At 40.5% G+C, this 25,343-nt stretch overlaps 1 protein-coding gene across 2 annotated transcripts in view; it reads left to right on the top strand.

Annotated features, from left to right (window-relative positions):
• Positions 1-25,343, top strand: part of plxna2 (plexin A2) — a 281,745-nt gene that overhangs the window by 217,812 nt on the left and 38,590 nt on the right. For both annotated transcript variants that reach the window (XM_088081848.1, XM_088081847.1), the window contains exons 17-22: positions 587-680; positions 10,295-10,534; positions 12,166-12,309; positions 13,387-13,621; positions 16,744-16,886; positions 19,186-19,454. In XM_088081848.1, coding sequence (XP_087937974.1) covers positions 587-680; positions 10,295-10,534; positions 12,166-12,309; positions 13,387-13,621; positions 16,744-16,886; positions 19,186-19,454 — 1,125 coding nt within the window. The remainder of the gene's footprint in view (positions 1-586; positions 681-10,294; positions 10,535-12,165; positions 12,310-13,386; positions 13,622-16,743; positions 16,887-19,185; positions 19,455-25,343) is intronic.

Genomic DNA, 25,343 nt, shown 5'->3' with positions numbered 1-25,343 from the left:
CATCCAGCAGTTTCCTCTACTGCTTTGTTTGCATGCTTTGTATGTGCGGCTGTGTTATGAAGCCCAGGACCACCACTGACTGTATCCGTACATGCTTGAGCTGCCTTTGGTATTTCAAACACAAATCTGCACCAGTTGATTGTAGCCGGCGAAGTCGTCTAAAAAGCATCTCTAATCATCCCCCACTCCAAAGGCTATTATCTCTTAAAAGAAACTGAGGATGAAAGATGGTTTGATGCGCTCATTTTCGACTGATGGTGAATATTCTGACGAGGTACTTTAGGGTTAGAAAGTTTAGTCTTGAACTGCCTTTGAATTACTTTTCTGTTTTTCATCTGACTTTATTTTTTCATTTTCTTTTACTGTCTTTCAATCTCTCTTTTTTCCTCTTGAATTTTTAAGACAGAAAAATGAGATGTCATTAGACAAACATGTTTTTTTTTAATCTATGGAATAAATTGGGTCTATTATCAGCAACTGAAAAATGGAATTGGAATTTGTCTTGCTGCCTGAACCTTCACTTATAAAAAAAAAATCATGGAAAATAAAAAACAAAATTGGGTATACTTGTGGTTTTTTCCTTCAGTGGTCACACCCCCCTGATGGTGACAGGGACCAATCTGGACGTGGTTCAGGAGCCCAGGATCCGAGTCAAATACGCCGGCCGAGAGTCTGTCAACGTAAGTACCACTACACCAGTGATACTCAACTTATGGCTCATGGGCCAAATCTTTAAAAAAATATGGTGATTCATACTGGGAATTGTTTTTGTACTTTTAGTATATATTAGGTGCCAGAGTGCATAAGAACAGAAATCCCCTGACAGAGGTCCAAGCTAGGCCTCTACTTTCTGAAAATCCCGGTAAAGTTCTAAAATCTGGAAACATCCTAAAATCCTAGTAATGTGTTCAGATCCTAGAAATGTCCTAAAGTCCTTAGAATGTCCTAAAATCCTAAAATGTTCACAAATCCTAGAAATTTTCTAAAATATAAGAAATGCCCTAAAATCATTGAAACATCCTAAATTCTTGGACATGCTCTAAAATCCTCAAAACATCCTAAAATCTTAGAAATGTCCTAAATCATAGAAGTGTCCAAAAAATCATAGAAACATCTGAGGATTTTAGGGTGTTTCTAAGATCCTCAGATGTTTCTAGGATTCCTTAGATACTAAAAACGTCCAAAAAATCCTAGAAACATGTATAGGGCTGCTGCGACTGCCCTCTGGCCTCCTGTCATTTTGCAAAAGTGGCCCCTAAGCAAAGCAAGTTGAGTATCTCTACACTACACTGTCCTAATCGTACTGCATATACTCCCTGAATACACACACTACCTACACATGCTGCAAAATACACGCTAACGAGGTCCTGCTTGACTCACCAAATACTGCTATACAAGCAAGCTAAGTGATGTTTAGCTTGGGTAAAAAAAAAAAAAGAGAAGAGTACTATCTCTTCTAACAGCCCCTCCAGCTTTCTACGCTTCCCTAACTTCCGCTTGAACCCAGTTGTCTCAAGCACTCCAACGAGCGTCTGAATAATGCAGCTGGCAGTGAGAGTGGTCGCATGCAGTATTTAATTAAGAGTTTACCCTAAATTTTCTTCCGGCTAAATCTCAGCTCCACATCCTGCTAAGCTCTGTTGTGTTATATTGTCACATACAAATCATCCTGAACAACACTTGGCGCTGACTGAAGGAGAGTTTGAGGAGAGCGGTGTGGGTGGGTCATCGGGGGGAAAGTTGGAGGTGTGCGTGATCGGGGGCGAGGAGACTCCTAATGGGTTTCAATAGAAGATTAACTGCGGTCAGAAGTCTTTGGTCAGCATAAAGAGCCCTTGTATAATCAAAGTCCTGGCTGTGGGAAATCGTTACAAATTGCATTTGAGCCCCTGTCCTGGGGCTCCTTGTTTAATTAAGAGGATGGGATTTCCTCTCCGTGGTCTGGGGAAAGGTTGTGAGGGCAGACGGATGGACTAAAGGTGAGGAGGAGAATGAGAGGAGCTGCAGAGAGGAGGAGAAAAAAAAGTGCTCTTTGGTTAGAGTTTACTCCACTGAGTACAGGAGTGGAGAAAAGTCTAACCAAAGAGCACTTTTTCCACTTTTCCACTGTACTAAAACAGCACAAAAACAAACACAATAGTTCCCAAACCTGTCATGTTTTCAGCAGGTAAGTATTATCCATTATTTTTATTTGAATACTTTTCAACACTTAAGCCCTCTTTAAACAGTATATGAACATTTAATTAATGTTCATAATACACTATGATTTAGTTGTAATAACTTTTTTTTTGCGTTTGGGACCTGCATCACTCTGTCGAGGTTTATTTTGCCGTAATGACCCACTCGCTGTACAGTGTGGTGTTACATGGTTAACAGTTACTTTATAAAGAAAATGTGTATTTGTCTGCTAACTCTACTGCCTTGTAGGCTTCTAATGACCTAACAGCATGTGAAGCAAAACAGAGCCGAGGAGTCTCTAACGAAGCCGTCAATCACTTCAGTCACTGCTTGTAAACTACAGTCAGACTTTCAAACTAGGCAGCATTGATCAAATATGAGTCAAGATTTTGTTACTGCATTGCCTATTTCTCTCTTGAAATGTTAAACAAAACTGAATTTTCTTCAGCATTTTAGAAACCCTCCAAATTTCACTTTCAAACTATGTTTTCAGGGGAGCTCGTGTCTTATTAAGAGGAGCCAAGCTTTCCCTGGCTCCCCTGCAGTTTGAAGTCTGACCTCTTATATTTATCTAATGACCCCATGTTGAGATCCTGACCTCCAACTGTGCACCAGTACTCTAATCAATGATAAGGCCTCTAGTTTGCAAAGATACTTCAGAGTACTTGACAAATGACCCAATGCATTCACACACTAAGTCATACTCTAAATACATGTTTACTGTCGCACAGAACACACAAGTTGGCAGAGACTGTAACTGGTCTTAAGCCCGGTGTACACTGTGTCATTTCGGACTGTCCCTGATGAAAGATGACCATCGTGACATAAATGTGGTGATATCTTTGGTTGTGGCTCTAACATGCTGGTCCTGCATCCCACAGTGAGAGTTTCAAGGACGGCAGTTGTCACGGTCATTCGTTCAAACTTAGTGTCAGAAATTTGGGATAAGAATCTCACTGTTACTGCTGTTACAACCTACGTCTACTAACCAACCGACAGAAATGCAGCATGAAATGACGCAATGATCAGTGTGACGCTGCTGAATGCTAAATGCTAGTAGATGCTAATACGTACTTTGAGCTCTCATTGCAAAATTGACATGCCAAGTTAGCCTCTTTTCCCCAGCCACGACCGCGTCTTTATTCTCCTCCTACTCCTCTTCTCACAGTTTTGAGACAAATGCTGCTATAGCGAGGGCTCGGTTTCTTTCTTTACATGATGCTTTTGCCACTACAGCATTATAGATGGATGACGCACACAACAGTGTTTTGTTCATGTGTCTTGACGTCAATGGATGTAGGTTGTAGCCTGCAATTCAGTAGGCGTTGTCATCGTACAGTCTGCATACATCAAATTTGATGTTTATTAAGATCCATTTCATACAGTGTAGCTGCACTTAACATATATGACTGCAAAAATCTCACAGTCTGCAGGAGACTTAACACATTCTTCTCTTAATCTTCATTCAGAGGATATCAGGACAGGTTAGTAAACATAGATACATGCACAAAAATGACCTTAATGTCACATCTCACTTGTAGAGTCCTACACAGATTTGTCCCAACGTGCCTTTCCCCCTCTGCAAGCCCGACCTCCCGTCCCCGACATTAGCATTCTAAAATTGGCCTTAAGTGTCTGACTTGCTTAGTGAATGCTCCTTTACTAAAAATCATAACTCTGCCGTGGGCTTTTTGTGCTACGTTTTGTAAGGACACAGTTTCCCTAAAAGACCTTTGTGAGTTATGAAACGGCAGTAATTACAAGTAAAAGACAGATCTGTGCTGTTTTATGTTTAGAGAGGTGAAGGAAAAAAAACATTAGATGAGTGAGAGACTCCTGGAGACCTGGTGAAATGGGATTTGACTCATATGTGTGGGTGCTGTGCTGTCTGATTTGTCAGTTTCCGAGGCTTTGAAAGCAAGTTGTTCATCTCCACTCTGCGTCGTCTCTTCCAACTCCCCACCTAGCGCCTCGCAAAGAGAAGCCGGTGTCACTGCCTTGATTGGCCCCACAGCCACCGAGAATGAATTTCTATTAAATGCTAAGGTTACAATTACCCATCCTTCATCCCACCTCTTCCCCGTCTACCCCTTTCCCCTTTTGTCACTGGAGGAAGGCAAACAGCAGAGCAGCCTATAGCAATAAGAGCCGCTGTCTGTCTGCCAGTCTTCAAATGATCACCTGTCTCCCTCTAAATTGCCTCTCTTCTCTCCCTCGCTCATGTCACCTGCGCAGATTCACAAAGAAAGCAGGAGAGGAGAGAAAAAAAGACAATTTTCTTTGTGAAATGCTCTGTATCTGTCACAGGATTCACAATTGAAACATTTATCATAATCTTGATTAAAGCTAAAAGGGTTATTTTCCGGCTCCGGAACATTTCCCTGTCCCAGGAAGATTTCATCTGCCGTATTTGCCTCACTTAAGACGCCTGGACTGAGTGTCGGGCCCGGCACATCGGGTGCATTTGCAGCTGCTGCTGATCATAGAAAGTGTTGAGCATGGGTGTGCCAGACTCCCATCACGCCTCGGCCAGTTAGGCTGATTGTCTGATCCACTGAGCACCAGAGACGCCGACTATTACTAAAGGCAGTAATAATGGACACTCAGAACAATTTACATGTTCACAATGATTTTGCATCGTAAGCTGTATGCATGGGTGCTGTATGCAATTGCTGCTATTTAACCAAAAGCAGGATCTCTCCCTGACTAAAGTGCTTGAGATAAGAGTCTGGACATGAACCCAAAGCTCTAGTGCCAAAGTCCTGCACTTTGTACACTCAGCATCCTCCCTAACCACCTTCCCACGAAGCCTGCACAGTGCATGAATGAAAGAAAGAAACATCGTCCCCAAAGGTAATCCAAGCAGTAATTACATTGCTAAAAGAACATAACCAAGAAAGCAGTTTAGTAGCATAATAATTTTTTGAAGTGAAGTTGTCCAAAAACATGCATTTTCTCTAAAAAAACAAAAAAAACAATCCAATATAAAAACAATTCCGCCTACGCGTCGCGCGCCCTGAGTGTGCCTGAGCACAAACGTGTATGAGTTTTTGCTTGAGCAGAGTTCAAACGCATGCATGCCCAGGCACACTGCTCAGCCATGCATGACTGGCGTGCTTTAAATCATAATGTTTTTGCAAGAATACATGAGCACTGTGCATGCGACTGGATAAATAAGACTTGGATTATACTGGAGGAGTTGTGTGAGACGTAGACATAGTTTTCAGCTAGCCTATATTCTACAACAGCATAATAGAATTCCTGATAATCATCTGTTTCCTCCTCGACACTTCGTGTGTGTTGTGTATCTTCAATGTCAACTTTAAAAGGAGAAAAGCCACCTGTTAAAGCATGACGCAGAGCTTACAGATGGTGTTTGAAATTAGTCACGCCCTCACACAAGTGGCACACATCTTAGGAAATTAAAGTACCGGCTCTGGCTTTGCACTCGCTTAAATACCACGCAGATCTTTAATGGGCAGATCGGAGCCGGAGTTAGAATTAATGTTGGCGTCAACGGTTGGTTGTAACGGCAGGCAGGCAGGAAAATAGACAGTGTAGGAGTAACAAAGTACAGGAAGAGCGGAGCAGCCAGTGACTAGCTATCGAATGTTAGCCTCCAGATGACCTTTGACTCTTTGGCTCCTCACATTTCTCCTACGCACATCTCCACCACCAGTCCATCTTATCCCTTATTCCTCTCTTGCTCGCTCTCTCCCTCGGTCTCTCTCACTGCAACCCTGGCCAGAGACCTTTGAATGGTTGAGTGGGCTGTAGCAGCACAGTAGATCATGGTAATGTATTCAGCCAGAGGGGCTGGATTGTTGCTGCCTTAAAACACCCGAGCTCTGTCCAGCACTCGAGAAAGAAGACAGATGAGGCCAAGATTTCAATTATTTTCTCTATCTGTTGACCTCAATTCATTTTATCAATGCTGAACAATGTGTAGCATCTCCTCCACATGGCCTGAGGGGATGGATGTTCTGCCATATACTTGTTTTTGGCAATATCAGTGTATTTATATATGTAGAGAACTTTGGTTTTATTGAGAAAGACAGGGAAAACGCATGTTGTCTGGAGTCGGAGCAGTGTAAAGGCATGACTGGAGTAAAAAATAATCTTGTGATTCAGAAGAGTATTTGGAAATCCAGTAATCCTTATAAATCCTTTTGTAGGGTATACAGCAGGGGTACCCAGCTGGCTTTGCTTTGGGGGCACTTTTACAAAATGACAGCAGGTCACTTAAAGCAGCCGCATACACAGTTCTAGGATTCTAAGACATTTTGAGGATTTTAGGACATTTCTAGAATTTTAGGGTATTTCTAGGATTTTAGCACGTTTTGAGAATTTTAGGACATTTGGAGGATTTAAGGCTATTTCTAGGATTTTAAGACATTTGTAGGATGTTTGGACATTTTTGATATAATAGGATGTTTCTTCAATTTTAGGAAGTTTCTAGGATTTCAGGATGTTTCTAGGATTTAAAAACCTTACTGGGATTTTCGGACAACAGGGGCTCAGCGAGAACTTATGTCAGGGGGTGTGGGGGATCCTCAGCTGGCACTTTTTTTGATAAATAAGCTCCATTTTGATGCTGTTTTATGCACTCTGGCACCTTGTGTATGTTAAAAATACAAAAACTATTCCCAGTATGAATCATTTTATTTTTATTGTGAATTGGAAAATGGTGGAGGGGCCACCCGGCACCCTATCGGATGCCAGATTTGGCTGGCAGGCCGTAAGCTGAGTATCACTGGTATGCAGAATGGACTATACATTCATAAAAAAGTATTTACAATCCATCTATTGAAAGGCAGAAGTCATTCAGAGGTGTTGTGATGTTCTGAAAAACAGTCATTTATCGCCCCACATTTACAGAGGAACCCAAACACCCCATTTTCTTTATCAAATCCCACAATGCCCCATTTACCCGTCACTATTTACTGGCTCATCGCTCTGGATTTACACACGTCACACTCACACAGCCTTTAAAAAAAATGAATAAAAAAAACATCCCACATGATAGCGGCAGTTTTCTATCCTGACAGGACTCAGCGAAGGAAAGGATTTATTTAAGTAAAATGGAGAGAGAGAAGGGGAAGAGAAAGTGAGGACAGTGTAAGAAAGAAAAAAAAAAAAGCCCACAGTATCCGTCTCCGGCAGAGCAGATGGTAGTCAGAGCTGTAGTTGACTTGCAAATGCCTCGCCGTTCCAACGTGACAGTCACGAGGATGGAGCCGGAGCATCTGGGCCTGTCTATGTAACATGTCACCATGCCAACAGTAAGAAAGCAGCATGTATCAAACTTAACTTGAACTCTGTTATCCGTTAAACCTTTTAATTCCTATACAGTGATACTGCGGGCATAAGGAATTTATATCATATACTCCTTAATGTCATATATAGCACAATAATTCATCTTTTCTTCAAAGCAGTCACAGTTATACTGCAAATAACAATATCAACACACAATTTTTTAGGGTTAGCTGGTTTGATATGTGTCTTTCATATATATATATTTGGTTTTAGTTGTTCAGATTCTATTATATACTTCTGGCTCGCAGTGAAGTGACACCCATGCATTCACTAAACTTGTTGAAAGTATGTCACGAGTCCTATCTGCCTGTGCTATCTATTTTTAAAAGGGCTTATCTTCTGGCTCTTGTCATACGCTGCTACTGTAGCTTGTAAAGTGGGAATTCTAAAGAAAAGTGCCACGAGAGCAGGGAAAGCTACTACGATGCATTCAGGCCTTAAAGTGAAGCAGCAGGCTTGTAGAGATGTGTTTCTGTATGTTTCTGTGACAGCTGGAAGGTTGGATTCGTGTTTCTTTCACCCATAAGCCCAGGTTTCACAAAAAGCCTTTACCATACCATATAAACCATAACAAACATCTTCTTGTTTGAGCTTCTCAAAATTTGAGGATCTGTTGTTTTTCTTTGTTATATATCAACATATACATGCCCAAAATCATCTGGTTTTGCCCTTATTCTCAAAAAGACAATATTCTTAATAAGCTTTTTACATAGCCAATCAAAACAAATATTCCACTAGTATTCCCATTGTCAATAGCTAATTTAATCATTCATGACAACTGTACAGGGGGGGATTTTTATTATTTATGTATATTTTAATGCAACCATTTACATTTTATAAAGGCTGAAAGTTATACATATTTAATGTCTGTATACATTTGTGGGTCCACTTTGAGTGACAGGAACTCTGCGAGTTGTTGCTACAGTCTGTCAGTCAGATCCACATCATATTCTGAGATTGTCATATTCAGAATAATACGGTAATATTAGTGAGCATGTAGACATAGGGTAATCGTTAGAGGCCCCATGATAAGATATTATCATGACACACTACAGTATTATTGTGATTTGAAATGTTTTGCAATATGCTGAATATTGCAAAAAACACTTATTGCAATTTGTTGATATTTATCACCGTTTTTCTGTATTATTAGTGCTATCTAATAAGATAAAGTTGTACGGTCAGTTTATCACACTTCAGTCTTTTTTTGCTGCAAAATGTATCTAGTGGACTCAGACGTCTATTGGTTTTATTATTCTAAAAGGCTACCAAACCTTTAATTTATTTTTCTACTTATAATGATTTAAGTAATAAGGAAAAATTTAAACTTGGCAAATCGGTATCGAATATCGCAATACTATGCTGTATCAAATTTTCGCCCACCCCTAAAACGTACCCATTATAAACTGAATATCTTTGGGACTGTTGGTTAGACAAACCAAGACTATGGAAGCGTCATATTTGGCTGAAATTTTAAGACGTGTTTTCTGGCATTTTATAGGCCAAACAATTGCCTGAATAATATCATATCCCGCATTCAAAATATCCAAACAAACAAAAATGTAGACAAGACAAAAATCAAATTGTCATATTTGGAATAATAGTGGAATATTAGTGTGTAGATGCACTCAAAGTAAAGTGAATATCTTTGGGTGTTAGTAAATTTTAACAGTGCTATTCAATGTCCTCTGGCATTTATTAGGCCAAACAATTATTAGAGTGATTAATAAAATAAAATAATAGCAATAATTAACAGATTAATTGATGATGAGAATAATCCTGAGTTCCAGCCTGAAGTCATGCACACACTATAACACAGTATAACCAAGTTCTTAAATTAGAATTTATTTTCAAGTTTAGATTCAGTGTTGAAAACACACAAAACTCTCTACGGTCTATACCCAAGAGCAAAGTAACAAAGTAAGTAAGAAGGACGGTCCCTCCTTCACCCTCTAAAGTCACTCTCCCGCAGCTCGCCTCGCACCACACGGCCAAAACACAATCAATGTAGCCTACACAGAATGAGTTTGCATTGATCTCCCTGGCTCGCTCCCGAGCAGCAGACAACAGGTAGGAGGCGTGGTAGTCGCTAGCGTTCACCAGCTTTGATGATATTTACCTCTAATTAAGTTTCTTCCCCTGAGAGAGAGCTGGGAGGGAGTGAAAGGAGATAAAAACCTCTCTGAGCAGAGTGCTGTGCAGCAATCAATCCTCTCTCGCCTTCCCTCTAGAGCTGAGCCGCGGAGGATGGATAGAAGACAGGTCTCTCATCTGGGAAAACTGGAGAGAAGTAATAAAAGAGCCATAGCTCAACCTCCACCTGAGGAGACAGAGGAGCAATGCCTCCATCCTTTGTGGTTGTTGTCCTCCAGTGTTTTTCAGAGGAGCAGTGGCGGCAGTTTATTTCCGATTTTATGGCGGTTTCCTCTCCAATAAAGATGGATTTAATGACAGTCGATAAATCCTCTTTCTCTGAGAAGAAAGAGGATTTTATATGCCAATTATTAGGTTGCTGAGCTCCCTGCAGGGTCCATGCTGATACCAATGTGTTTCAGTTAAGATTGCACTTTAGGTTAAAACAAACAGAAGGCTTACAATGGATAAGATGGGGACTTTTATTTTGGAGCCGGGGAAAAAGAAACGCTGGCAGTGCTGAGCTGTCTTGCTTTATCCTGGATGACTGAATCACATTTCTTGTTTCATTTCAGGTTAGCTCAGGTTATCGTAGCATGATGTGTTTGAGTGCAACACTTCCCCATCTCAATGTTTTTTTCCTCCTATCTGTACTCGTTCTCCCCAGGTGTGTAAAGTGTTGAACACTACCAGTATGAGCTGCTTCGCTCCCTCCCTGATGGCAGAGTACAATCCAGGTCTGGACACGGTGAAGCACGCCGACGAGTTTGGGTTTATCTTCAACAACGTGCAGGCGCTGCTGGTCTACAACAACACCAACCTCCTCTACTATCCAAACCCTTACTTTGAGCCCCTCAGCACCACCGGAGTCCTGGAACAAAAACCAGGATCGCCCATCATTCTCAAGGTACAGATCTCCATACAGATCGCATTTAAAGCTACAGAACATTTACCGGTTCAGTCCAAATCTTAGTATCCATTGGCTATCGCTCTGAAAATGATAAGCCTCTGGAGGCAACAGCCAATATATCAGAAGATCTGGGGTAGCAAACAGATATCAAGGCCAAGACCTCCTTTTTATTGCACTGCTCACTTTTGTTAATCTTCATATACAGATAACTGCATATGGATGCAGATGCATTTTTTAAAAAGCTTTTATAAAACCAAATCGTCATCATTTGATAAACAATGGGCTCCGAGCAGGGCAGGGAAATATACTGATATCGTAATATGAGACTAGATTAGTGTCGTCTTTTCCTGGTTTTAATCTCTTTAACTCTACAGGACCAATCGCTGGCTCCTGTGTTTCGGCTTAACTTTGCTCAAATACATTTAACCTCATTTTAAATTCTTTTGGAGATCCCAAACCTTCCAAATCTGGAAAATTGGGAATTTTCACCAAGATGTTGGTGAAATGTTTATAATACCTAAAATTGATTGTGAAAATCAAGGGTTTAAAAGGTTAAATTTATCAAAACATTTAACGTTGTTCGTATTATTTGTCGTGTGTGTCTGTTATGGTGCGTCAAATGGTGACATTTATGTTTGAAACTGAACACGGTCCCTTTTGAATAAAAATAAATAAATAAATACATTACTTTGCTGTTTTTCAGGACAAACCAACTTTGTAGAACCAAAGTCTAGCTACTTGTGTACATGCAAAATATCTTGTTTTTTAACAAGTTATTTAGTCCCAAAATATTCTGTTAACATCATATTTTGGCCCACTGCTTCTAAAACTGACACGCTCTTTGCGTATCATACCGCCGTGCCTCTTTGCGTTAGTGTCTGCTGATGCCAAATTACTGCATTAAAATAAGGTGATGTAATATTATGAATTTACCAGGTTGATCTGTTATTTGCCAGTTAGTCATTATATCCACTTTACTGATGATTAATTATGAAAAATCTCATTATGTAAATATTTTTTAACGCACCAATGATCAACCCTACAATATTATTATGTTACCATATCGAGGTATTTGGGTTAAAAATATCTTGATATTTGATTTTCACTATTTCACCAAATCCTAGGTCTGATTGCATTTCACCTCTCCAGACGGGTTGTTACCGTCTGCTCAACCGTGATTGGTCAATACTACATGTACTATAATCATAAACCAGAATGCTTCCTATAATAAAATCTTGTCTCCTCTTCCTGCTCAGTGGTTGCTTTCTTTAGATATCAGCTTAATATATATAATTTATTAGATTTTTTTCTCATTATTTTGGTTGTAAGAAGTCTTGTAACTGAAAGACTTCGAATTCATTGAAGAATAAATTTCATCTTTCCATCCTGATTGCCAGCTGTCCCCACTTACCGCCACTGTGTAATATATCACCTTGTTTGATCTCAGTATGAAGTCACATTTGGCCGCAGCTGCGCCAAAACCTAGGGATGTAATTTACAGTGTGTTTAGGAGACATATTGGCTTTGTGTTTTTTTTAATTGTCTTCATCTTCAATGAGCCATGTGTTTGTATGTCTGAGATTTCCTCCTAATTTCGCACCCCTGTGTCCATCTCTTCGTGCCCACAGGGCAGAAACCTGGTTCCCCCCGCAGCAGGAGGGGTGAAGCTTAACTACACTGTGCTGATAGGAGAGACTCCCTGCTCCGTCACCATGTCCGAGAGCCAGCTGCTGTGCGAGCCGCCCAACCTCACCGGACAATACAAAGTCATGGTCAGTCTGGAAAAAAGCTCTTTGTGTTTATCAGTCTATCTTTCCAACTTCCGCTTCCACTCTATTTCCGTCTGTCTCTGTATTTGTGATTTCGTCTTCATAATAGCTGGCCTCTAAACTCCATTATCCGAGCGCTCGTCATTGTTCATTCAGCAGAAGGAAAGAGGTCAAAGGGAGACCAGCGTGAGTGTGCTCTAGCTGTCAAAAGGTTCTGCCAGAATCCACTGCAATTATTTTTAGTTGCCTGTTCGCTTATTGAGTGCAAGCCCCGGACTATTTCCCTCTCAACGTCAGCGTGCAGGTGGTCGCATGTGTTTGCACTCAGTATCAATTTCAACAGGCAATATTTACCTATGTTTTGGCATCGGTAATATTATCAGGTTTTGTTGAAACATACTTTGTCTGCCTCTGTGTTTTAATTTAAACACAGAAGAACCGTTTTGGTGTTCTAATGTAGCTACAAATAATCACATTTACTCAATTATTTTATTTATTTACAATTTTTGGGTACTTGGAACACACATATCATACTTTTTACTTTACCACATTTAGTTAACAACTTAAAGGAATACTTAACCCCCCAAATGACTGTTAGTAAATGAATTAATCACACCCAAAACACAGCAATAATCAAACTGGAAATAGATTTTACCAGCCAGCCTGTGGTGTTCTAAAGTAGCTGCTAAACAATAATTCAGTGGTGCAAGTCAATGATGTCACTTAAGTACTGTGCTTAAGTAAGATTTTGAGGTACTTGTGCTTAAGTATTTCCATGAAGGAGGCAAATATTCTACTTTATACTTCATTACATTTATTTGACATCTTAAAGGAATACTTCACCCCACAAATTATCATTTTTATATCAATAACTCACCCCATGTTAAGTTGAATTACTGAAAAAAAACATGTTTTTTTTCAAATGACAAAACAATGTTTTCTTCACAAAATCAACATAACCCATGTTGGGCAGTAAATATAGAAAAGATCATTTAGAAGGTGAAGCATTCCTTTAAATTCCTCTAAACTTCACTGATTTAAGATTAATTATAATTATATGTGTTTGTGTTTGTGTTTCAGGTCCAGGTCGGCGGTCTCCACGTCTCTCCTGGCACGGTCCACATCATGTCTGACAGTCTGCTGACCCTCCCGGCCATCGTCAGCATCGCTGCCGGCGGAGGCCTCCTCCTCATCATCGTCATCCTAGTCCTTATCGCATACAAGCGTAAGTCGCGTGAAAATGACCTCACCCTGAAGCGCTTGCAGATGCAAATGGACAACCTGGAGTCACGTGTTGCCCTGGAGTGCAAAGAAGGTTAGTGTTCGAGTAGTTTAATCAGCAGACAGACTGAGTGCAGCTCTGTGTAGCAGCATGCTGTGAGATTGTAGAGGGAGATTATAGGTCTACTTTGCTTTGACTATCCATTTGCAGCCAGTAATTTTAGAAGCTGCTCCATCACTCATGTAGTTGAATGGGGCTGGTGGATGCATTTCACTTGTGCAGACTGTAATCACATAACAGGCATAATGCGGTACATATACTACAGAAAGTAAATCACTGCTGGTCTCTGTGTGTTAAATAATGCAGTGAATTTTTTCCAAATCCGGGTCAGTGAGTCATCCTGGTTGTATATCACAACACATATGTTCACTCAGTTAGCCCTACATGTGACCCTCCGCCTCATCATGCAGCGAGTCAGTGCAGTTATTTCTTTTTTGCATGCAGGATACAGACTCGCACACAAACTGACACATGAATACAGAGTTTCTCATTAGAGTAACCTCGACCTCCTCCCAGTGAGAGACACATTATGCTTATTACATCTTATTCACATCTTAACTGGAGGGCTAACTCCACATTTATGTTTTTATGCCATGTGTGTGTCTGCATACCTCTGTGTAGTTGCGTATATGTTTGAATCGTCACGATACCTGAATTTTAAACCGTAATCCTGAGCAAAACGTGTAAGCATCATAAACTTTGGTTTGCCTCAGAACTCATTTTCTGCAATAATCCAAAATCCAATAAGCTTTTCGGTGAGGGAACCAGGGCGACGTTAACCTCTGGCCTAAAACTAAATGCTATCCCTGCAGCACTCGCAGCTTAGCCGTAAGCTAGTTGTCACTACTTTTTTCTGTGTTTTCAGCTCGTGACAGTTTTGGTCACCTAAAAAAAGTCTTTGGTTGTACTAAACAGTCCTCCTGGGAGTCTGATATTCAGTTTTTAGTACATTTAGTTTTTTGCCTGTTTTTTGCAAGTGAAAATGAACGTTAGCATTTTTACAGTTAAGCAAACACTGTAAATGCACCTAAGCTAACAGCGAGAATTGTCTCCACTCTCTCGTCCAAAATTGGTCACTTTTAGGTCCAAAATGATGCAGGCTGCCAAAATGCCAAACTTAAGGCCTCACAAATCAATGGATGATGACACAGTGGCTATGTCCATTATTTCATTCAGTCTATGCTGTTTGTGTGTTTTGGTCATTAATTGCCATTAAGCTCTTCATCCCATGTTTTTTCTGTAACATTGCAACAGTATTAAACAGCTGCTTTGTAACACACTCCTCCCTTGTGGTTCAGGGTTAAGAGAGGTCACAGTAGTCCATCACACCTTTGACCTTTTACCCAGTGGGAGGGCCACAGATAACCTGAGGCTGACCTCAAGAGATACACACACCAGCGCTCTGTGTTGCGACAGTCTGTTCTGTATTATTGCTTTCAAATAAACACAGCTGATTGGCCTCTGATGTCATCATCGGGGTCATTATGGCCAATCACTGAGACGGCAAAAGGGTTTATGTTTGACAGTGTTTGGGGGATTTCATCAGCCAGACAGGACCTTATTATTTATCCCCTCCAGCCACCCCTGATCAGCTCTCCCCCTGTTTTTATGCCGTGGAAAAAGAAAAAAAAAAACATCCTATTGCAGCAAACTTTGAGAATGACGAACAGACAGACAGGCAGGCAGATAGAAAGAGCAGGCAAACAGGAGGAATCAGTCACACACAGGCAGCCTTGGGAAAGGAAAGATTAATGTTTTAACCATTAGCAGTGGCCAGGAGTGTACTGCCCCGCGGGGTGGATTTAGATGGTACCTGGGTTCCTCCTTATGAGTATACACTCTCCATGTGTGCCTGTGAGCCCATGTGTTGGTGTGTAAAACCCAGGAGTCGCAGGGGGGCCAGGGGCCAGGAGGTGAGGGGCTGGAGATGGCGGAGTTTTCGAGGAGGGTGTTCGGGGGGACTGCTGCTGCTCCTGTGATAGGCTGCAGACAGGGAGCCTCCCCAAGGGCCCTGAAGCAGAGCAACAGAGCCGTGGGCCTGAACAGGAGTCAGTCAGGATGGAGCCAATTAACTAGTGCTCACCTGCAGCCTCACACTGAGATGACACACACTCTTTGGGGCCTTAGCTACAGCCAATTTACTGGCTGGTAGATAAAATTGAGTGAGAAAGGGAGCGTGTGTGAGAGAGAGAGTGAGGTCTGTGTTTTTTAAGGGAGAAATATTGAGTTTCTCAGACATGAAGACTATCTTGGGTTTTAACTGTCAGCTTCATGATAACGGTAGTAAACACCATGAAGATAAGACGGATTCACCTATTTGGTCCCAGGGGATTAACCCTTTGAAATTGGCTTGAAAAATGGGAATAAGGCGATAAGCAACAAAAGAAGTAATGACACAAAAATTAGCAAGGAATTAGTAACAAAAAGTGCAGGGAAAATTACCTGAAATTAGGCCCCCTAAAAAAGAAAAAAACACACAAACAGGAAAATACCTGGAAAAAGTGCGACAATTACATATGTAGAGAAATGATTCATATTTAGATAACCTAATTTTATAATAATAATAATGATATAATTTTTTTCATATTTTTTACCAGTTATTTGATAATTCTCTAATGATTCTCTCGCTTTTCTTTAAAGATAATTTTCAGGTTATTTTCTTATCTTGTCTTGTTGACATTGCATGCCAAGTTGTTCATTGCTTTTCCCCCATGTTTTTAAAAATAATTAGACCAATTTGCTCATGTTTGCTCAAGTCAAGTACAAGAAAAAGACCTGAAAATTAGTTATTAAAAAAGAAAAACAAACAATACAAAAGGAAATGACCCAGAAAAAGTTCCTAAAAATAAAATTCTGTAACATAATTTTAAATATGTAATTATTTTTTCCTTCTAGTTTAAAATTAAAAAAAAAAACCTAACCCTAACTCCTAACCATAACCCAAGTTCCTCATTGTCTTTTTTTCAATGTTTTTAAAAATGAATTGCACCAATGTGCTCAGGGTTCAAAGGTCTAAATACTTGTGAAAAGCATCTGAAAGCAGCACAAGAAAAGCGATGTTGCTCCAGGTTTCAAAGGTTGAACGAACAGTTTTTATTCTGATGCTGTTTGTCTCAAGTTTTTTCTCCAACTGGTGTCTCTTTCTTGTCCCCCAGCTTTTGCTGAGCTGCAAACAGACATCAATGAGCTGACCAGCGACCTGGACAGAGCTGGAATCCCCCATCTGGACTACAGGACGTATGCAATGAGGGTGCTCTTCCCCGGCATCGAGGATCATCCTGTCCTCAGAGAACTGGAGGTAACGAGAGCAAGATAGAAAAAGATTGGGAGAGAAGAGACATCTAGGCAGCAAGTGCATGAAGAACAGGCGAGAAAAAGTCAAACTGAGGTGGAAAGAGAGATAGCGAGAGAGTGGTGCCTGCCCCTACCACTCTCCCTGCAGGGTAACCTCCGTAAGCAGCAAAGTGCTTGAGGGGAAAAGGATACCAGTGTGCCACTTATCCTTTCTACCCTCTGGTCTCACACACACACACACACACACACATATATAGCCAACCATGCTGGGCACACACACACACACACACACACACACACACACACACACACACACACACACACACACACACACACACACACATATATATACACACACCTCACATGCAAGCTCCCTCATGGAAAACAGGGTCCCAGCACATGGCTATTTCATCCACCAATGGCTGCAGTATGAGAGGTAATGAACTGAGTAATTCCCAATCCTCAAGCAGGACTGTGGCTTCCTCCATTGGGGGAAAAACTGGCTGGTTAACACTTTTTCGCTCCTCGTCATGGGGCCGGAGTGATGCTGGGAAATGAGTTTATTTTACACGGAGTGGAGTCCAGAGGATGAAACTATCAGGAATAACGAGATTCGTCATGATAGAGGTCTACCGTTTTATTTGTTGATTGTGTGTGGTGCAGGATGAGATTGGTTTTACTGGGAAGAAGATGCCTGGTTGAGTGGAAAGGTGGTGGCTCAGATAAGACGAGCTCCATATGGTGGAGGTCAGAGGCGATGTCTGTTTATTTCCTACTGTAGCGATGCTCAGTAATGCCAACTATACTCTAGAAGACTTTGTAAAGACTTTGAAAATACTTTTTAAAGACAAAGGTCTGTCGCCCTCTCACACCTTAAAATAATGCAAGATTTCACCAAGGATCTTGCAAGGTCACTATTTCCAAGATTAAAACTAGATTCCTGTTTAGATTAATTCCCAGCATGCTGCTGCTGAAAATTATTACAGCAAACTCCTAAAAAATGACATATTAACGCTTTGAAAACAGGGCAAATTGGCTTGATGTCTTTCAAAAACATGTCAAGATGGCAATGAGTAACTTCAGAAGTAATGACCCATAAATTAGCAATAAATAAATAAAAAGTACAAGAATATTACCTGAAAATAAGCACACAAAAAACACACATACCCAAAAATGTTAAGTAAAAAAAATATATAATAATTCTGTAAAATTATTTTAAAAAATACAATTATGATAATTAAAATAGTTCTCTGGACATTTTCCACTAGTTTTTTAAAAAAAATAATTTTCTAGATATTCTGATTTCTTGCAATTTCAGGGACAGTTCTTTCCAAGTTCCTAAAAGTTCAAAGGTTTACTTATATTTACTTTGTATTTTTCTATATATTAACTTAACACTTGTGTAATGCTTGTAAAGGGCATCTGAATGCAGCACAAGAAAGCCCTTTCGAAGCTGGATTGATGTCACTCCTTTCAGACTCCTTTAACAAGTGTTTAGGTCTTTCAGTCCTGAGCAAATTGGTTCAGTTTCTTTCAGAAACCAAAGTTTACAGTCCACCCGGGTTGTTGCTTCCTGTTTAGTGGTGGAGAGAGTGCAGTTATTGGTTGTTGGCAATGTTCATGTGATTGCGCTTCACCATTTGCATGAGCCAAGACTAAAAGATAATATAAAGCATGTTTGATTTTGTCTGAACATTAAGACAAGTAAAAACTTTTAAAAAGTCAGACTGAGTTTTACGACCTCTTTACACCAAACAATCGAGATGACAGCACTCCAACTGAGGTAAAACCCTTGTTATTTAACTCCGTCATTGAAAATTTGTCTGCAACAGTGGAAAAAGTCTTGTGGTGTCAGGCACAGGCTGCGTATGCCAGGCATTTTGTTTGACTGAAGAAAAAGAAAATGAGATATCTAAACTTTGTGAAACAGTGATGTGTGCTCAAAAAAAGTGAGTTTTGTTGCTTTGGGATTGTCTTACCACTGTGAGTTACTTGACATTTGACTTGAAAGTGAAATGGCAGCTACAATGCTTTTTAACAGTCAATAATTGATTAGGATCTTCTCAGTTACTCACCATGAGTGGGAACTTCTGTCTGCCTGGAGTGAAACACGAGTGAGGGTTTCAGTGCCTTTTGAAAAAATCTTTATTTTGGGTGAGACAAGGTCAAGATGAAAGCTGAGGAGCAACAATCCTGTTAGAAACACATTCAGCTCATTACTTTTCAAATTATTACTTGACAGTCAATATTCAGATTAGTGCTGAATTTTCTAACACGTTTTGTTCTCCCCCTCCTGTGTGCAGGTGTCAGGGAACGGACAGCAGAACGTGGAGAAAGCCCTGAAGCTGTTCGGCCAGCTCATCAACAACAAGGTGTTCCTGCTCACCTTCATACGAACGCTGGAAATGCAGCGCTCGTTCTCCATGAGGGACCGCGGCAACGTGGCCTCACTTATCATGACGGCCCTGCAGGGGCGACTGGAGTACGCCACCGACGTCCTCAAACACCTGCTGTCGGACCTCATTGACCGCAACCTGGAGAGCAAGAACCATCCCAAACTGCTGCTGCGCAGGTAAGACAGCACACGTAAACACTACAGGGGTGAATCAGTAGTCCATGTAGGGGTGTAACGATCCACTGATCGATATATTGAGCAACGATCCCATTTCATCGATGAAAAGTGAAAACATCGATCCATATCATCCTCTTTCAGATGCACCTTTATTTTGAAATTCTGCGTAACCTTCACACAGCGTCAGGCAGATGATGGCTAGCAGCCAAGAGAAAGACAGTGAGGAGAAATTTTTTTACTCCGTAATAAATCATCAGTGTGGAAGTATGGAGCACATGCCATATGTTAAAAAAAAGCCGTATGAAGGAAACGTGACGTGCATGCATCTCACTTCGCTGACTTCTTGAAACAGCAACGTTAGCTTCTCAACGTTTCAGCAATGTTAGAAACATTGAAAACAGCATAGCAAAGACATGATACAGCTTCTTTTGTGTTGAATCTAATGTACATCAAACACGCCTGTTCACACTTCGCATCGGCCAACAGGGATCTTTTTAGATAAATAAATCTGCCTCACTCTGTTTGACAGTGACAGATGTGCCACTAGAATTTCTAAATCGAGGCGTATCTTAATACCATCACTTCACATGACAAAGGGTTTTTCACCACTGAATCGATGCAGCGACCCAGATCAGTGGATCGTTACACACTTACTTTACAAACAAACCTGGCAACAGTGTGCTGTAGTAATCATAGGGTTTATTAAAGTTTATTTATTTAATGAATTAATAAACAGTAAATATCACTCGGAAAGCTTTTTACAACAAAGTCGGCAAAGAAAAACTTTGTAACTAATAAGATTGAAGGTCCTGTTTTGACTTTGAAATGATTAAAAAGTAGAAAGAAATGTGAATTAACATAAAACAATATAAACAAATTATACATGATCATATTCGGAGAAATCCCTTAATCCTCAATAACACTGTGCGCTCTGCAAAACAGTTTCAGCTGTTTGATTTGATTAATTTCCAAAAGAGCAAGAACAAACTGTGTCAGTGTATATCCATAGTGATCCTGACTCTGAGGATAGTCATGCAGTCCTCATTTTAAAGTATGTAAAGAAGCGCAGCGCTGTAGGAGGATGTTGATAGATATAGACAGATGGATGGGGGATTGATTTAGATCTTTATGTTCTTTCCTCTTCCTCTTGTGGGCGGATGCATTCTGATTTCCCCCCTCGTGTTTCTGTGTAGACGCCTCACAGAGTCGGGCTTGTAATGAGTGCTACCGCACATCTACAGTATGCTGAGATAAACGCTGAGCGCTCTTCACATCATGAGAAACATCTGAATTTTCTGCATAATTCCTTATTCTCTCTTGCGCTCGGTCTTTTCACTGCTCTCTCTCAATGCCGATGTCAGTCTCACTTATCCTCCAGGCTCGGGGTCTTTATGAAACATTCAGAAGCGGTTCGACGTAAGTTTTTTCCCCCTCCCCCTCTCTCTGTGTCTCCAGTGTACATTGTTTTCCGGGGGAGTTGGGGTTGATGTGCTAAAACTTTAAACACCTGCCAAGTCCTTGCCCAAGTGTCCTCAGCTGCTTCGGTGGCTCTGTAGGCTCCAAAACAGGTTAAAGGACTGAGAAAAAATAGCTCAGAAGATGCAGAATATAAAAAGCACAGTTCTGAGAAAGTCTTTCTGAAAGCCTAACTGATCTGTTTATGATTCAGTGTTTTCAGGACTAATAAGTGGAGACAGTGAGAACAGACAGCTGCTGCAGTTCTCAGTCTAGCACTGAGAATATTTTTGACCAGGTACAAATGTTGATCCTTAGGTTGATTTTGCTACTCTTCAGTTTACTGCGCTGTGCACCATCCGGGACTGATCTCAGGTCAGATTAATTTATTGACAAAACCAGGAAGCAAGATAAACAGTTCAAAGAGCATTAGTTAGCTAAAAAATAATGAATAAACTGTTGAAATAGCTTAAAGTAACTGACAAATGGTTGAAATAGCATTAGTAAGCTAAAAGTAATAAGTAAACTGCTAAAACAGTTAACAAAAAGTAACATGGTTAAAATGGTGTTAGCTGGCAAAAACTAATGAAAAGAACTGGTGAAATAGCCAAAAGTAACTGATATGGTTGAAACAGTAATGAATATGAATATGAATATGAATATGAATATGAATATGAATGAATAAATGATTAAGTAGTTGTCATTGTTAGCTCTGTTACCACCATTACCAATCATAGCAAGGCTAGTGGTGCTAACATAGTTAACAATGCTTAAGTGGTTTTGTGGATTAAAATCTCTTAGACTGCAAAGAGAGTGAAGCCTACATAAAATAAAATAAAAGTCAAGACATTTACATCACAAAACATTAAAATCTCACTACTTCTAAATGGATAGCGCTTTCAGATGCAGCACTAAAGCTCACTGAGTCAGTGGAGTGCCGGACTGAAAGGACAGGCCTATTGAAGGCAAAATTAACTGGAACTGACATTCCTACTTTTAAATAGCACCTTCATTCTCGTGTTAATGCTCCCTCACTGTCTCTATTTGAAAAACCCACATTAACAGAGTAAATAGCTGCCCGGCAGAAGAGACCGCACACAGAAGCAAACACAGACAGAGCCTGAAAGACTAAAAGTGGACTAAAGGGACACAGCGTCAAATGGACCTGGATTAAGCTGTTATTTCACATGGCAGCAGGGCCCCACGTCACCTCTAAGTTTTCATTATCCCCTCTTATTAGGAACACAGTGATACGTAATCCTCAGGTCCTGCCGCTGAAGCCTGCAGGGCTAAATGTCCTATAGTTTTTACATTTCACTCCCCATTTTTCTGAAGAATTTAAGGGATTATCGATTTGACACGGCTCTTTGCTGTTGTTGTCTTCCTCATCGCCTATTAAGAGAAAAGCCGGCAGTCAAGCCAGCCAGCTGACTTACACACAAACACAAGTACACACACACACACACACACACACACATGTCTGTGATGATAGTCAAATTGAGCACGTCTCGAAGCAGTAATTGTGTTTGCGCAGGGCGTAGAGTGAGGCTGCTGGGCTGTGCTTTGTTGCCATTTTCCCGTTCGGTTGTCTTTTCTGTCGGCTCTCCTCGGCCTATTATCACATATAATAGGATCGTGAAATTCTCACTGTTGTGTCGGCTAAGACCCCCAAGTTCTGGTATTAATGAGTCAGCAGCATGTAAACAGATCCTTGTGCTTTTTTATGGCGTCCAAAATGATCTGTTTGTGTTTGCGGAGCAATAAATAAAGCTGTAATGGTTATATTGGAATCCAGTGAGCTTCCAGTAGGTCAGAAGAAGTCGGGGTCACTCTGATGTTGTTCTGAATGAATTATTCGTGAGTGTACAGTCTCTGGGTTGAGTTTACATGGCTGCAAGAGAGAGAAAACATATAGGAAGAACTTGGAGGTCACTCAACCCACTTCCTGTTCTCATTTATATTACAGCGGGTTGAAAGTGCATCCCAAGACATGTTTGAGCAAAGAGTTTTGCTTTTCTCCGCTCAGTTGTCATTGCATGCTTTTCTCCAGAGGGGAATATGTCCACATGCTAGTACGCCAGACCTTTTTAAGAGGAAACCATAATCTCACAAGTATTACAGTTGAAGATACAGAAATAGCTTTAACCGTCATGGTGTTTAAGCATGTTATCTTCATGATTCCTCAATGACCTGCAATAGTAATTAAAGTTTAATGTGTAGCCTACAATAGATCCAAATGGCTGTTTATTTAATGGTAACACTGGCAGTGTTCAGTATGTCTGTTATTTTTTTAACAAAATCCATTAAAAAATGCCAAAACCAACAATTTTTTTTTGCAGTGTTTTCCAGCCTCTCCAGTCTGTCTGTGGCCCTAAACCCATTTGCTCTCACTAAAGACATTAATCTTTAAATACAGCTTAATGTAGCCTGATTTTAATTTTGTCAGAGCGCTAAACAATCGATGGCAGCGTTTGCCGGATAAAATTGGCTTCATGTTGCATGTTGGTTAACTGCAGTGCTTTAGTTGGAGGAGACTGTGGGAACGAGAGGTGAACCATTACCAAAATTAAAATGTCTCACCAAATAAAGTGCTGGTTGGTGGCTCAGATACATGCAGAATTAAACACAGACTCTTGTTCAGTGCCGACAATTTCTCTTCTTTTCCACAGTTCAAGAGAACCAAGACTATTAATGTTTTAGATTCCCCTCAGTTTTATGGTCTGCCCAGTTTGCTGCTTCTTGTTTGGTGTTGTAGAGAGCACACTTATTGGTTGTTGACAGTATTCGCATTTTAGAGTGCCCCAGGCATTATGTTCTTTTATGTGGGCCGACGCAGAAGTTAGCATCGACTCAGTTCCCTCGTCAAAAAGCCTTTGGGATTTTTTCCATTGGATTTTAGATTATTGCAGAAAATCTTTTATAAACAAACATTTATGATACTTACAGGTTTTGTTCAGCAAGATAATCTTCACAAATAAACACCACTTTCATGAGTTATGAAGCCAAAATGCAAGCGCCAGACATAAAATGGTAACGTTATAAACGTTCTACACCACAGTCGCACGACTTGCTGTCGCCAGCCTGTAAATGCGCTTTAGCCACGTGTTAGCAACCGTCTTTTTTAACATAAATAAAATCTTCAAAGTTCACAAGTGGGGTATTTATTGATATAATTTATGTCATAGAACATAACGTGAAAATCTCTCCAGGTTGTGTTTCTCACAAACCGTATTTCAGATTTTAAACCAAAAACCCATTTTCTTTCAAACTCTCATAGCTTTAGCCCAGCGTTTGTAATTTGTCTGCAACACTGAATTGCTTGAAAACTTGTTTGATATAAGGCTGGCATTAATAATGTTTGTTTACAGTGAAAACGCTGCAGCATACTTTTAAAGTTTAACATCACGTAGTACTCAGAGTATGTGTGCTATACAGTATGTGCATGGAAGAGAGCTGATGTGTGCATGGTGCAGTGGGATGTTGTGGCACAGCAGCAGTGTGGTACAATATGGTCGTTCCAGCAAAGCAAGGCGCCCTTAATTATTTAGCCCCGTTCTCTGCGGTGAGCTCCAGTTCAAAGATGGAGCACCGTTTCATCAGTAGCCACGGCGCGGAGGAAAAACGGAGGGCGAGAGGGAAGATGAGAGAAGGAATTAGGGGAAGGGAGCAGTGGAGGAGTACAGGATTCAACGATGGAATAAACAACTAATGAACATATTAATTCAGCATATTAAATGTAGGTTCTGAATGCTTTCCACGAGAGACATTCCCAAGTTACGTGGGTAGCACAATGAAGATGCTGCATGTAAACTTGTTCTCCGATTAACATTAACACCGCGCCTCTGCCTGCCTCTCAGCGACCGTCTCTGTATGCCTCCAGCATGCCCACTCTCTGTATTCCTCTCACACGTACTCTGTCTCTCACATGGGCAGATTATCTCCTGATAGTATTTTATTCCTCATATATGGGTGTTTAATTGCTGATGCGCTATCTATACTTTATTGGGAATGATAATATTAGATTAACTTATATCAGTCTGCAGTCGCCACACTCTTAGCTTAATATCGAGTTTTATAACTACAAAAATAATAATTCCACATTTGTGATTAAAAAAAAGCAACGTGGCTCTCTCAGCTAGTTTGCAGGGCTACAGGTAGGTTGAATAAAATGACCGTTAAAACAACATCCCTCTTCTTAAAGTGTCCGCCAAGATCTGACTGGTACATTTGCTGACAGTAGATTTGACTTCGTAGCCCCTAATGCTTACAGTAGGTCATAAATATGCATTTTACTGAAACGCTTCATGAAATTTCCATTCATTTGAATTTCTGTTCCTTGCCTGAGAGAAGTTGAATGGGCTGAAGTGGTATATCATAGAATGGAAATGAATGCTTGTGAAAAGCCTCTCGGCACATTAAGCAGGATGGAAAACA

The sequence above is a fragment of the Plectropomus leopardus genome, chromosome 9 (genome assembly GCF_026936395.1).
Source record: "Plectropomus leopardus strain MGB_pleo_1.0 chromosome 9, ASM2693639v1, whole genome shotgun sequence".
NCBI lineage: Eukaryota > Metazoa > Chordata > Actinopteri > Perciformes > Serranidae > Plectropomus > Plectropomus leopardus.
This window is presented reverse-complemented; position numbering and strand designations above follow the sequence as displayed.